General features: G+C 42.8%; 1 protein-coding gene across 7 annotated transcripts in view; it reads right to left on the bottom strand.

Annotated features, from left to right (window-relative positions):
- Positions 1–15,978, bottom strand: part of PPP6R2 (protein phosphatase 6 regulatory subunit 2) — a 176,735-nt gene that overhangs the window by 18,588 nt on the left and 142,169 nt on the right. For 4 of the 7 annotated variants that reach the window (XM_073329005.1, XM_073329007.1, XM_073329006.1 and 1 more), the window contains 2 exons: positions 13,656–13,679; positions 4,987–5,142 (listed from right to left, as the gene is read on the bottom strand). In XM_073329005.1, coding sequence (XP_073185106.1) covers positions 4,987–5,142; positions 13,656–13,679 — 180 coding nt within the window. The other 3 variants (XM_073329008.1, XM_073329010.1, XM_073329012.1) reach the window with 3 other exon arrangements.

The raw sequence follows: 15,978 nt of genomic DNA on the forward strand, positions 1-15,978 counted from the left end.
GATGTACACCTTCAGTCAAAGGGGCTGATATTACCTGTACCCTCTCCTCTGACTGCTTCCCCCAACCCACCAACATCACCCTCACTCTTGCCTGGGCAGAGTCTCAGCCAGCCCCAATCTCAACTAGACACTGGGTGAGGCACTGAATCAGATGAGATAGACGCATGTAGCTGGGTGTCAGCAGCCCACTGCACCCCATGCCTCCTCACTAACTCTCCTGAAAGCTCCACCTACATGTTGAACAGGAGGAGTGACAGAATGGCACCCTATGGCACTCCAGATTTGAGAGCTCTTTGGGAACAGGGGCAACTGCCCGCAACTACCTGTTGAAATCTGAGAGAGAAAAGCATGAAGGCACTAAGTGCAGCCCCTGCCAGGGTATCACCTCTTGATTAACTGTATTGAAGGCATAAAATACCACCAGCATGGGGACTTGGTCTTCATTCACCGCCAGCACGTCATCAACCAATGCGACCTAATGAAGTCTTGGTGCTGTAGCCAAATTTATATCCAGATTGATAAGGATCAAGGAGATCAAAGGCATCCAGATACTTGGACAGTTGTCTTATACCAGCCTTCTCCACGCGGGAAGATGTGATACTGGACAACAAATTGTCAGTGCGAACTGACGACTTCTTGAGCAGACTACTGCTTCCTTCAAAGCTATGGGCAGCCTGCCCTCTCTAAAAAGATGTATTGACAATCTTCACAGGTAAGGCGACCTGTTACTTCCCAAGTGGCCTTCACCAGACAGGAAAGATGTGGATCCAAAGCACAGGTTGTGGGACAAAGTTTTCCCAACATCTCTGTTAGTTCAGGGAACATCACTGGTTGAAACGCTCTCAGAGAAGATGAGGCCCATGTTCCCTCAAGACCCTGCTCTGCCACCACAGAGGTAGACAGCCCATTGCTAATCTGATCTATGTCCACAAAAGGGCAGACAACTTACTCACGGCTGGTGGAACTCCAACCTGCTAAACAACTGAGACAGTCCAGGTTGGACAGACCACTTACCGCCCAAAACAAATTTGATGTCTGAGATTTTTCTTTGCCTCCCACAGAACCACAGCACAAGAATTTAAAGAAAATCTTTACGCTGCAACTTTTCAGCCCCAGCACAAAACTTCCCTCTTGCCTCATTTGTCAGAGATCAACTGTAACATAGCACAGAATCGTAGAATATCAGGGTTGGAAGGGATCTTAGGAAGTCATCTAGTCCAACCCCCTGCTCAAAGCAGGACCGATCCCCAACTAAATCATCCCAGCCAGGGCTTTGTCAAGCCTGACCTTAAAAACTTCTAAGGAAGGAGATTCCACCACCTCCCTAGGTAACGCATTCCAGTGTTTCACCACCCTCCTAGTGAAAAAGTTTTTCCTAATATCCAACCGAAACCTCCCCCACTACAACTTGAGACCATTACTCCTTGTTCTGTCATCTGCTACCACTGAGAACAGTCTAGATCCATCCTCTTTGGAACCCCCTTTCAGGTAGTTGAAAGCAGCTATCAAATCCCCCCTCATTCTTCTCTTCCGCAGACTAAACATCCCCACTTCCCTCAGCCTCTCCTCATAAGTCATGTGTTCCAGTCCCCTAATCATTTTTGTTGCCCTCCGCTGGACGCTTTCCAATTTTTCCAAATCCTTCTTGTAGTGTGGGGCCCAAAACTGGACATAGTACTCCAGATGAGGCCTCACCAATGTCAAACAGAGGGGAACGATCGCGTCCCTCGATCTGCTGGCAATGCCCCTACTTATACAGCCCAAAATGCCATTGGCCTTCTTGGCAACAAGGGCACACTGCTGACTCATATCCAGCTTCTCGTCCACTGTAACCCCTAGGTCCTTTTCTGCAGAACTGCTGCTGAGCCACTCGGTCCCTAGTCTGTAGCGGTGCATGGGATTCTTCCATTCTAAGTGCAGGACTCTGCACTTGTCCTTGTTGAACCTCATCAGATTTCTTTTGGCCCAATCCTCTAATTTGTCTAGGGCCCTCTGTATCCTATCCCTACCCTCCAGCGTATCTACCACTCCTCCCAGTTTAGTTTCACCTGCAAACTTGCTGAGGGTGCAATCCACACCATCCTCCAGATCATTGATGAAGATATTGAACAAAACCGGCCCGAGGAACGACCCTTGGGGCACACCGCTTGATACCGGCTGCCAACTAGACATGGAGCCATTGATCACTACCCGTTGAGCCCGACAATCTAGCCAACTTTCTATCCACCTTATAGTCCATTCATCCAGCCCATACTTCTTTAACTTGCTGGCAAGAGTACTGTGGGGGACTGTGTCAAAAGCTTTGCTAAAGTCAAGGAACAACACGTCCACTGCTTTCCCCTCATCCACAGAGCCAGTTATCTCGTCATAGAAGGCAATTAGCATATCCTATAAGAACAAAGCCAGCAAAGAGGGCACCCAGGGGCCATCTCATCAATGGTGGGGATGAGGTGGGAGGAGAGCATGACAGAGCTCTACCAACCTGTCGAGAGAGTGGTCGGTCGGTGGAACAAGTTTCTCCCCCTCAGAGCCCTCTAGAACATTTCTAGTTCCATGACTCTCCAAGGATAGACCATCTAAACAGGTCTCTTCCCGACAAGACAGATGAGCCCCAACCTCAAAGCACAGGAGGTAATGGTCAGTCTTTGACAGATCTGAAGGTCCAGTTGCCTAACCTGCAATCCCAGCCAATGTGTGAGTTGAGACAGTAGCTACCAGGGACAGGCCCATGGTCATCAGGGTGGGCAGGAAATCCTGAGCTGATTATTTATCTACATGCAGACTGAAGTTGCCCATAACACGCTCTGCATTTCCAATGCCACTGTAGTTAGGAATTCAGTTAGCCTGTGAAGTGACTTGGCAGCAAACTCAGGGCAAGCGGTACACTAAAATCAGTCCATCTTACTCCTATCCTGGGACTCTCATACTAAATGGACGTGTCATCAGAGACAGTTTTGGAGAAGACCACCTCCCATACCTCACGATGGATGCAGTGAGCATGGCCACACCTACTCCCCACTGACTCCTTCCCCGACCTCGATTCATGACATATTAAATACCCAGCTGGGGAGAATTGTAACAAAACTGGCCCAGCAGCAGCAATCAACCAGAGAACGTTAATACACGCAAAGTCAGGGGGTTCGTCTTTATGAAATCACAGATGGTTGATCTATTTTCCAAGTGAGCATTAAGCATCACAAACCAAAGGCTCCTGAAAACTCAGCCTCCCAAGGAGGTGAAACCAAAGAAACAGAAATTAAAACATCTTGTTCCTGGCTAACACCATCTCCTTACAAGTTTATTACCACCTTGTCTCCCTCTGCTAACTACCACAGGGACCTAGGACTCCAAGTCCCCACAACCATGCCCTTTCCTGGGCCCCCATATTCCTGGGAATGGTAGCATTATTCCACCCTCTCAGCCACTTGACAGTGGCCATTGAAGGGGTCGCAGCTGCATGCCCAAACAGTGACCCTTAGGGCTGGCTACAAAAAAACTTAATAAAAAAGGAAGGAACAAAATGACAACAAACCAAGCTACACACACCCTACCTAATGCAACACCCAACTCACTTTCTTTCATCAAATGACTTCTCTCATACTACAATGCCAACTCTCTACAAAACACCCTGATCCCTTGATGGGCTAGCTGGGTGAACAAATGGCAGAAGGGGCATGGGAGAGTCAGGAAGTTAAAAAGAATGTCCTTATGCTGGGGTGGAGAACCAATCTCGCTTGTGTTAGACCCTTCTGCCTGGTACTCTCCTCCTCCAGTCCCAGAGTGTCTTTGCCTTCCGCTTACAATTTATTCTTTCTACAAAAATTTTGTGATCCTGTGTATTAAGGACACAAACAACAACAAGATGCATCAAAATTAACATAATTCTGAAAGTGCTTTGTCTCTCCACCTAGAAGTGTTCTAACTGCAGCCAAGCACTGCTACATGGGAATCAGGAGTCTGAGAGCAAGGGCCAGGAAGTGCTATAGAGGCTGTGTGCCTGGCCCCGGGGGTGGAGGAAGCGCCTCATTATTGAGGGACAGCTCGCTGGCTGAGACACAGCGCAGAATGCTCCCATGATAGCAGGGCCTTTGAGGATGACAGAACTGGAAATCCCCCCAAGCTACATAAAAAACCCTAAAAAGTGACATTCCAAAGACTTCATAATAAGCAGTTCCCTTTACCTCCCTGACTCCCAGTCTCAACCACCAAAACTGTCCTCTACATTTCCTCTCCCACATGATTTCATTTGTTTAAAAAAAAAAAAAAAAAAAAAAATCAATAAAGCTGTTAAGGGTCTTTAAAAAAAAACTAGACCATTTCCTTATGCAGAGTGAATATTAAACATCAAAGCCCTATGATTTATTTTTCATGGCATCAAAGATTTGATAAAATCCATAAGAAACAGTAGCATGGAGAGGCTGAGGGAACTGAGATTGTTTAGTCTGCGGAAGAGAAGAATGAGGGGGGATTTGATAGCTGCTTTCAACTACCTGAAAGGGGGTTCCAAAGAGGATGGCTCTAGACTGTTCTCAGTGGTAGCAGATGACAGAACAAGGAGTAATAGTCTCAAGTTGCAGTGGGGGAGGTTTCGGTTGGATATTAGAAAAAACTTTTTCACTAGGAAGGTGGTGAAACACTGGAATGTGTTACGTAGGGAGGTGGTGGAATCTCCTTCCTTAGAAGTTTTTACGGTCAGGCTTGATAAAGCCCTGGCTGGGATGATTTAGTTGGGGATCGGTCCTGCTTTGAGCAGGGGGTTGGACTAGATGACCTCCTGAGGTCCCTTCCAACCCTGATACTCTATGATTCTATTGTAATAGTCTCAGACACTGTGCTTTCAGCCTCATGTGTCACTAGGCACCCAAGGCAGACCAGCATGCATTCCACGGTATGCTAGTGCTAAGCTGAGGGATTCAATGGTCTGGTACAGAATAAATTACCTTTTTTGTCTGACCCACGGTGGTTAGAAAACTTCGATCCGCTCACCTGTCTTTTGTTGTGCTTTCTGTGGCAGCCATGCCGGCAGCTGCAGCATTCTGGAGCTCCTCAGAACGCTGGGGCATGCTCCTTAGTGGTTTGGACACCTTTGTCGTTCCCATGTCGGTGATGGTCAGCTTGTCAATAACCAGGCAGTCAGCATCACTGTGTGAGAAGAACTTCAGCTCAAGTCAAACTGGCAACTGAGGGGTGTTAAATTCCAATGGAGAAAAATGGATTCTCCTCCTCGTCTAACAAAATACACCATTCCCACAAGTGGAGTCATGTAATGAATGAATTCAAATGAACAGTAAAATCGAACTGGAATTAAAAGCATTCTACCTATCCTGGAGGCTGTTTCCTAACATCAGGACACTGAAAACACATAAAACCAGTGATTCCCTCGAAGGACGTGTCCAATCAATGCCACAGAAACAAGTCCACGAGCTTCCGTACATTCTCTTTACCTGGGAGGAAGACGCATTAGCACTCTCCTAGATGCAAACGCTACTAATAGCATGTTGTCCTGTGATGGAGAATGGAGAACAAATACTGCCAGCCTGTTAAGTCATCAGCAGAAGGGACCCAACAAATGAGGTGCATTCAAATGAGAACCTTACAGGTTAGCAGGCCAAGATCCCTGCTGGATGAACGAAAATGACTCCCCTATCTAGTGGTTGGAGATTATCCATCACTATTCTCAGGGCTGTGCTCCTGCACCCAGTCAAGGCTGGAAATCCCCAAGCCCAGAGTTCTTAAATGTTAGTTCTAGCAGAGCACATTTCACATGGTCACACGGGCACCCCTTCTGCTCCAACCTACAGCTGGCAAGTGAAGTCACTCCCATGTGTGTTTTTTTAAAAGCTTTATTTAAGAAGTACAGAACCTGGAGCTCTATGGGAAGGAAGATGGACAAGAGGTGATATCTTATGATGGGTAATTTCAGACCACAGTTACAGGTAAGTAATTCTCACCCCTGTAAAGATACCTAAGAGAACTGATCCCCACACTTGGAGATTAACAGTTCCAAGGATGTCTCTATAAAACCAAATACAACATAACAAAATGAAAAAATACAACAAAACAAAATGCAGTAAAGCTGCAGGCCAGGTAAATCTACCTTGGACATTAACACTAAAAACACTTTTCTGAGTGGAGAAATAAGATATTTCTATAAAATTTGGTGTGTTTTGTACTTTAACACAGTGAGATAAAATACCTCTAAAAACAGGCAAGAGGAGTTTAAAATAGAGAGAGCCTAAAAATAAAGGAAGTTTGCTCCAAGTTAGGAGAGTTTGTCTGCCCCTAAACTGGAGACAGCGATTCTGTGACACTGACAGACCAGAGCTCGACTCCGGCCTAAAGGATGTATCTAAGTTACAATGCTTTGGGAACATACCATGCTGACATACACCGTATGACTGTACTGCAGATCTCAAATTATTTAATACGTATATTGCAGTGGTTAGAATTTTGCTGCATCCTACAGAATGGGCTTTGATGTGACAAACCTGTACTGCTGCCAGGTTATTAACATGAGGGAGGCAGGCAGCCAGCCACTTACACCTGCTTCTTTCGGAAACAGGGAAAACAAAGCAAAACTCTGACTACACATCCTGAGGATTTTAGTCTACTCCAGATTAAACCTTAGTGATCTTCTGACATCCAGCTTCTGGAGAAGGGCTTTTCTGCAATGAGCATATAGGCATGGGAGGAAAGATAGCAGGATGAATGACTGATTAAGTAGAAATTCTGTCACCACCTTACAGAGGAATCTAGGATGTGTCCATATCACCATAGTCTGGTGGTTAAAGCATGGCATAGGCAATCTGATTTGGGTTCTATTCCTACCTCTGCCACTACCTTGCTCTGTGGTCTTGGATAATTCACTGTCTCTCTGCCTCAGACTTCCCCAGTTGTAAAAATAGACTTTTATAAGGTGCTTTAAGATCCTCTGAAAGGAGCTAAATACAGTAAATGCAAAATGTTGTACTATCTTAAAAGAATTTGCATGAGATGGATCAGAAACTAACGCCTGTTATTATTTGTTATTTGTCTTATCAAAGCACCGATTTATGGACAAAGATCCCACTGGGTTAGGCGCTATACAAGCACAGAACAAACAGAAGCTCGATGGACCAAAGAACTTACCGTCTTAGTATAAGACAAGAGATGACAGATGGACACAGAGACAGGGGAGTATAAGGAAACAATGAGAGTGTATTGGTCAGCATGATTGGCTGTGGTCTCAGCTCACCAGTGGCCTTACCATTGTCAAGTTGTAACCTTCTAGTAGCCTCATTCTAAGCAACTAGGAAGGGTTGAGATGCTGCCTCAAACACCAGTCTTTCTATTTCTACACTCAGCCACGCTGGCAATGCAAGCGATCACTAATTGGTCTGGTTCAGCATTATCAGATAGGTCAGACACTCACAATGACACTGACCACGCAAAATCCCAGACAGGTTTAAGAATATAATCTGTATGGAAATGTTACAAGCATGTAACACTTCTTTCCCATGAGCCTGGTTAGGACAGAAGTTGCGGAACAGAGCTGTCTGAGCAGTAGACTGAGATGGCATCTCTTAACAATGCAGTCTGTTCCCAGTATAGTTTCAATCACCTGCCTCCTGATCTGAGGCCACTCATGTGAGTCCTCTATCAACAGGCTCAACCTGGTCTGCGATTGTGTCTTCCTTCCCAGTGGATAAGTGGCTAGTTAAGCATGTCTTGTGGGACACTCCGTTTCCATACTTGCAAGGTTTTCTAACATAAGGAAGCATATCCTCCTCTCCTTCTTGTTCATGTAAAATATTATGGCCTAATTGTTCATATGTATTAGGACCAACTTTTGGGATGCTTGTCTCCCAGTCAGGATGGTCCTGAAGATACTGAACATAGAATCTGTCTGCACACATGCCTCATCTCTGCCAGAGCTCATTCGTGATTATTACCTTCGGATCACTGGAATTTGAAAGCCCCCTTTTTTGGGACAGTGGAATAATGCATCCCAAATAATCCCAATAATCTTTTTTGGGATGGTGGAATAATGCAACAATTGATGTGCCAGAGTCTGGAAAAAATGTACTCTGTGACAGACTCCTCTAAGACAGGAGCTGGTGGTTGGAGCCTCTGGGGTGCTGGCAGGAGATGCCGCCTGCCAGAACTAACTTTAAAACTTTGAGTCTGGGGAGTTTTCTGCCTCAGTTACTTGTAGGAGCATGTACTCAAGAGTGGAGATCTGCCACGAAGCTTGTCAGTGTTAATTTGTCACTCACTGAAATGCCCCCTCACCCCCCTTTTAAAAAATCTGTTGTACCACTGTGGTCTGCTTTTCCTGCTCAACTGATGTTTTTTTTCTAACTTACATGTTGTCTGTGTCTTTTTAGACTGCCCTGTTCCTCAGGGCAGGCACAATACAATAATAATTAACATAGCAATGGTCTCTCCAGAAAAAGAGGAATTACTTGCAGTAGAACTTCTTCCAAAAGTTATCATCATTTGTTAGGTATCTCCTGTATGTCAGAGTTAGGCAGCTTCCAAAACACCACTGGTTGAAGTTTCAAAGAGACAGATCAGATAGATTGATGGATGCAACGCGCCTCACAGCTCATAAAAAACACTTTTTTAGGTTTACCATTTCCAGCAAAGATCAGAATTCAGATCTAAGAGAAGTGGATTGATATATGTGAAAAATAAATAATTGGCACTTATTTAGCACACTTCATCTAGGGATCTACAGCATTTTGAATACAATAGATTAAGCCCCCATCCGTTTTTTTTACAGAAAACAGCAGAAATTAAGCCTAATATTTTATAATCAGGGTGCCTCATGTTAGGCTTCTAAATTCCCTGTTTAGCTACCTAAAAAACTGAAATCATGGGATTAAAAAATATATATATATGAAAACCCCATCTACACTTGGAATTAGCCCCAATTGCAAGCCAACAGTGCAAACCCCTAGAATGGGCAAATAAAATCACGTTTTGGAGCTTACCCTGGTTTCAAGCAAGTTTTAAAAAACTTTTCAAGACACATGCATTGATTACATGCACATGTTATGTGAGGGGTTTGAAAAATGCACACCGGCTCCCAGCTGCCTTTGGAGAATTTTTTAGGAAGCTTCCATACTGGAAATGTGTCTTTGTCATCTTGTTCTTAGAGTAATTCCTCTCAGAGATTTGCCTTTCGGGAAGCTGTATGAATCCCGCTCTCTCTCTCTGGTGAACAATTTCAAACATAGATTCATAGATTCCAAGGCCAGAAGTGACCACTGTGATCACCTAGTCCGACCTCCTGTATAACACAGGCCAAAGAACTTCCCTAAACTTGTTTCTCAGGGGCAGATCTAGTGCACACCTTGTATTGAGTTTTCATCTTTTATTGTATGTACTTATATAAGGAATAATATACATCATATAGAATTATTTTCAATGAGGTGTCTTTGATACTGTTTGGAGCCAGAAATTTAGCTTTCTTTTCTCTTATACAGCATTCCTGCAGCTTGTGGCTTCCTCAGTCTGATAATACAACTGTGTGTTCTGAAAGGGTTATTTCTTCCTCAGCAGTGAACAAGAATAAAAGATTTTAGTTCTCATTTTGCAGTTACTGTAGGTCTCATAAAAGCATCCTGTAATGAAAATGATATATTGTTAAAATGCAGCGCTAGGCTGTCCAGCTAATAAAGAAAGCTCCTTTTGGCAGCTTTACTGTGATGCTTCTGTGCATAGGAAATATTTATCTTTTTATTTCCAAAATGTTTTTCCACAGATTACTGTAAAATATTTTAATGCTGCTAAATCTTTTGTTTCTATTCCTCCCTGCCAACCAGTTCGACTATGTAAACTCAACAATTAACTCTAACCTTCATGAGGATCACTGCAATCAAACAGCCTTGCCCGCCTCATCCTTCCACTGACGAGCTTACTGAGAAGCGCCACGGCTAGCAAAACAAATTTAATTCCCATGGCTTCACTGGGAATTCATACATGCCAGATGGACTCCCACTCATACTACCAGGCCTAGAGAATCCACAAACCACGGCACCTAACGTAGCTTCTCATGATGATGAGCCCATTGATAAAATGCATCTCATTGTCAAAGACCAGTAAAGAAGTCAGTCTGAAATAGTCAATAATCCAAGGGCTAAAGTATTTCAGGAAAATATGGATTTGATACTAAATAAAGCAACCTTAGAATCCAATTCTCTGAAGCTTACTATTGTGGCTCCAGGGATATACTTTAGTTTTCCTCTAGTCTCTCTTTGGTAAACAGTTAATAAGTATCATAGACATCAAAACATTGTAAAGACAGACTAGGAAGGATGGTGACACTACAAATGGATACACAAAAGTAATATAAACAGCATACCTAAACCATACAAGCCCCATGCTGAGCCCATAAACAAGCCCTTTAAAGCCAAATTCTGCAACAGTCAATCAAGGACAAAACCAAAAGGGGATGCAATGGCAATCATGCTAAATTACATACTTCTCAACAGGCTGTTGAAACTATCTGCTGGCTAGTAATTAAACAAGGTTACAGAACACAGGAGGGCTCAATGAATAGTTCCAGAATTACATAACGCCATTTTATGTTGTAAAAGCCAACAGATACATCAGCACAGAAGATCCAGTCTATGATAATTAATTGCACTAAACTTCCATCTTTGATTAGAAAACATCAATTTTTACAGTGAAATGTGTGACTGCAGCTTGGGCACTGTGCCTTTATTTGTTTTTTACTTTTTAAATACATGTAAATTGATATTTAACCAATTTCTATAAAAAAGATGGAGATATGTTACATGCCTAATTTTACACAGCATGCTTAGCTTCTGAATAATTCATTTAATGCATTCCAGCAAATGTGCCATGTTAAGGGCATAACTAAATGCTAGCAAGACAACTGATTCGTCTGCTTATTTTTTTCATGCTTTCTCAGAAAAAATGAGAAGTCCACAGGTCATGCAGGATGAAGAATCAGGAGACACAGAAAAGAAAAAATGTATCCCAAAATGGGAGAGCTCAAAACATCCACTGTGACATTCAGTCTGGGAAACTGGGGAGTTATTTTCTCTGCTGCATGTAAGTGGATGCTACACTAGATTCCTTGCTCAACAGCAGCAAAAAGAAAATTGTGAGATAGCCTGGTACCCACTGTTTGGTCATACTGTACAAGTGCCTTCAAAGACACACTCCTTTCCGGATCCTTCATGCAATGGAGAGAATGCCAGCTCCATGTCGGAGTTCATGCCCAAAGCAATGGGAACAACCATTTCCAGCTGTTATTTCAGAGCTATTTCAGAAGAAGGAATTTAAGGTTTTCACTGCTGCTAACACGTACGTAAGCTGAACAGTCTCGCCCTAGAACTAAGCTATCACTGAACGCAAAAGAAGGGACTTCCTGCTCTACAGGAGCCCCCTTAATGTAGCCAAAATTTGGAATTTATTAGCATCAGCTCCTTTTTACTTCGGACTTAAAAAAATTACTGCAGTGCTTACTTATGATACACAGCCACTGTACCTAAGGCATTTACTAAATAAGAATGAGCATTATTTAGAGATCAGAAAAAAGAGTTTTTATAGATAGCAAACATTATAGTTTAGACTAAATTCCAGCCTCCATTCTAACCCCACTTTTTTTGTTGCTCATTAGAACAACTCCTTTGGGGATAAAATTTTCATACTTAGCCTCAGCTCAGAGTTGACTTTTTCTGGATGGGGGAGACACTAAATCTAAACTGATATGACCACTTTTCAGAACAGCGAGTGTAAAGAAAACATGAGTCCCTAACTTGAAAACATCTAACGCGATAGACTGCAAACTCGGCAACATTTTAGTTGTCACCAAGGAAAGGTAAAAAAACCAACCACAACAAAAACAGCAGCCAACTGTGGAGAAAAAGTATTTTAAAAGTTATTAATTTTTTTAAATGCTCATCTAAGCATACACAACAAAATAACTGTCACTTTTTAGTGTGCCTCAGCTTTAAAAGGAGCCACTTAAGTTCATCATGTAAGGGGAACTCAGCAGTGAAACACTTTTTACACCCTTTAAACAACAGGAAAATACAATTCAAAAGCTTATGTCGATAATAATGGTGAAGTTGAAAAATTAATCACATAGAACATAGAAATTCATAAGTCGTTTCCCACAAAAAATAGGTACCACATTGCACATATGTAAAATTCACTTTTGCTGCTTTACTTGTTCAATGTCAAATCTTATTACTGTTTATGTTGTTAATCATATACCATAAATATACAAGATGTGAAACACGGCTGAGTTACCACCACTGAGGGAACCTTAACCTTCTGCTTTCCTGGCTCCTATATTTAATTCTACACAGTTAGCAATGCGTTAACATTAGTTTTTAAGATCTCATGTTCACTTTAAATATAATTTAGAGAAATTCTTTACCTGTCACTATTTCAAATATCTCAATACTGAGTTCTGCTGGTGTCTCTCTGAACAAGGACTTCAATTTCACTGACACTTCCTGCCAGGAAGTCTAGCCTGACAGCACAAGTTTGAGACAAAGGAAATGCAGCTCAGCCGTTGAATGCTTGAGAAAGACAGGAAACCGTCAAAGATGTGTAAAGTGGTAGTATTTATTAGAAAATTATTAAAATAAGCATAAGTGGTCCAAAAATATCTTTAAATACCATTCATCCACAACTTTTAAACCTGCCTGAATCTCAGGAGCATTTAATGCCAGACTGCATTTTCAATGTCTCGTACTATAGTATGTTAGAATGGTGGCCCCCTGTGTGACTGACAGCTATGCTTCATTAGGTTATGACAGGTTAAATGATTTTCTAAAGTGATTTAATTCTTCTTTCAAATTAGACATAATTATTAGGATATCACTTATATTATACTGGAGCTTTCTTTTAATTCCTCATCTAATAAGGAAATAATTACAGCAGAGCCTTGCTAATTTGCACTAAATGACTGGGACACCCAGTGTGAATTGATGAATTATTGAAAATGAGTAAAAACGCAATTTTAAAAAATTAAAGATAATACAGCTCAAAATGTCTTGTGATTTGACAAATGTAATTTAGTTTTTTTTTACTGATAATACTTTGTAACATACTAGTAAGTGTTTTGCTAAGTTAATTCATTAAAGTCTCAAGTACGGAGACATCACTACAGCACTGTCCTCCCACTTTGATAGCAGATATAACTGATTTGATTAGAATTGTGTGCATTAACAAAGGGCAGTTAACAAGGAGTCACTGTTAAGTCTACTTGAACATAAACCAACCCTTCCCTTACAAAATTTTTAAAACCTATTCCTATTTGCAGAAAGAGCTCGTGAACAGATGGAATGGCAGAAGCTCAAGGACAAAATAAGATACATGAAACTATCCAAATACTGTAATTATTTTTAAAGGGTTCTTTAACAGGTGTGCTGACTCTGCATGTATGTTTCACACAGGACTCCACGCACCTTCCAGCCAGGCATTTCAAAGTACTGCTTCTAGGCACACTTTTAACTGATAGTGGAAGAGTGAGTTTTCTAGTGTAATTTGCCAGTTCAATAATACAGCAGCTCTGTTCCCAATCCAGCATCAAGGACTTGGAAATCAGAAGGAAGTAGCTTAATAAAAGAAGAGACTACTTGTCAGGTGGATGTTTGGAACCCTGAAAATGTCACAATTATACATACCCTCTGACTGAAGGTCTAAATATTCTGAGCAATACCCACAGCAAGATAGAAAGGCAGCAAGAAAGACAGAGATAGGCAGAAAGCAGAGAGGAGAGAAAGAAAAAGAAAACAGTAAAGATTTGTGCAAAAACAGACAAAAGAATTAACTTTGCATTGCTATCCTCGGACAGTTTCCTTCCCTGTAAAAATGACAAGGCAAGGGATGTTTAAAGTCTTTTCTAATCATACGCAGTAGTTGAATACTGTGCACTGGAACCTCCATGTAAAACTGTGCCCAATATACACAAAAGAAGATGAATCAATACAGCATAAAGAACATCCTGCTCAAAGTTGACACTTAAAATACAAATTCTAGATTATCAAATAGCAAAGTTATGGCAGTAACAGGAAACTTTCTAGTCATCACTAGAGAACGCTACAAGGTCCCTTTGCACATTTTTTCCAATTAATCTACTATGTTAAATTTACTATGGATTTTTCAGGGGGGAAAATTTATCTGCTGACGATAGCTGAAATAGCCTATCACTTGGGTACGACCCTTTAAAACTGCTGCTAAGAATACGGCACACCTGAACCAAAACTGCCATAGGTAACATTTTGCTGTGCAATGCAAGGAGATGATTAACTCAGGTGCGTCTCAACCATACCATCATGTAAAAAGCCTCAGTGCAGATGCCAGATCCATCAGTGACACAGCTCCAACCTGTGGATTCACAAGAGAATAAGTACCACCAGTCATGACTGCTACCTGTTTGTATTTATTTATTTGGGGTGGAGGGAAGGTCAACAGGAAGCAGAATCCTGGAGATGATTTAAAGAGGTTCCCAGAATTTGGAAAAGGTATAGTGGCAGTAGACTGGAGTAGACATGAGGACACTACACGTGGTCCTCTAACAGCGGGGGCTTTTAGGATACTAATAAGCATCGTGATTACACACTCAGCAGAACTATTTATTAAACATAGTATCCATCACTATAGTATTGAAGTCTACTGTAGCTCTTTAACACCCTTCTCAATCTTGAAGATTTTGCTCCTCATTGGCAGCTGGCGTTCTACAATGTTGCCCTGTTGTGTTATAATTCTCATGGAGTGACCCTTGACCTCGGGTAGGAAATGGTGGCACGCATTGTAGACTACCTGTAGCTTGAGGACGTTAATGTGAAGAAACAATTCTTGAGGGTCCAAGTGCTGTAAACTTTGCCCTGTGCTGTAAACTTCTGCAGGTGTGCTCCACAACCTAACATGGGGGCGTCCTTGGGGGCTGTCTTGGTGGGAGGTCGATGTGAGGGGGCATCCCAACACATACCCTGTAGGGGTCCTTCAACCAATCAAGAGTGTGGGGACCCCGTGGGGAACGAATGTTTGTTTGGATAGGCTATGTCTATTTGGTGCGTAAAAGATTCGGAGACAGGTTTGAAGGCGTCTGGAGTGGAGCCTTGCAAGGGGCATGATAAATGTGCAGGTCACCATATGACCTAAGAGCTGTAGGCAAGACCCCTCTGTGGTCTGAGGGCTCTGCTGTATCATATATATGAGGCTGGACATGGCGTCACACCCGTCTGTGGGTAGGTATTCCCTCCTGGTTACTGAGCCCAGCATGGCCCTGATTAAGTCTCTATGCTGAACGGGTATTAGGCTGGACTTCTCTGCACTGAGGTGAAGGCCCAGAGAAAGAAACAGAGCTAGAGACTTGTTGGTGTCTGACCTGACTTCAGAGAAGAAGTTGCCCTTGAGAAGCCAGCTGTCCAAGTAGGGGAAGACAACTATTCCCATCTGACAGAGGTGAATAGCAACTACTGAGAGCCATATGTAAAGGCTTCAAATTGGTCCCTTTGGTCCTGTGGCAGATGATCAGTAAGTTGAAAGAACTCTGAGTAGATGCTGTAATCATATTTTGCCAGCAGGGCATGATCATTTGACTACCCTAAATTGTAATGCTGCTGAGAAGTAGCTCTCCACAGGGGCTGCCCGTTCCTATCGTTGGGATGAGAACAAAAAATATTCAGAGCCCTTGGGTAGATGATAGTATTTTTTGCCTGCCATCTTGCACACAGGCAGAATGGTGGCCGGTGTCTGCCAGATGTTATGGGCCGGTGACAATAGTGCATCATAAATAGATAGGGCTACACGTATGTCATGGAGGTCGCGGAACTCAAGGATTCCCTGACTTTCCACACGCTCCGTGATATTGGGTGCCCTGCAGCAGCCCAGCCACCACCAGCAGCTGGGGAACCACCCAGCTCCCAGTCACTGGAGGCAGTGGGGGGAGCAGCTCCCTGCAGGGTGCTGGACCCTCCTCCCTCCCCATTTTGTAAGGGATGT

The sequence above is a fragment of the Lepidochelys kempii genome, chromosome 1 (assembly GCF_965140265.1).
Source record: "Lepidochelys kempii isolate rLepKem1 chromosome 1, rLepKem1.hap2, whole genome shotgun sequence".
Classification (NCBI taxonomy): Eukaryota; Metazoa; Chordata; order Testudines; family Cheloniidae; genus Lepidochelys; species Lepidochelys kempii.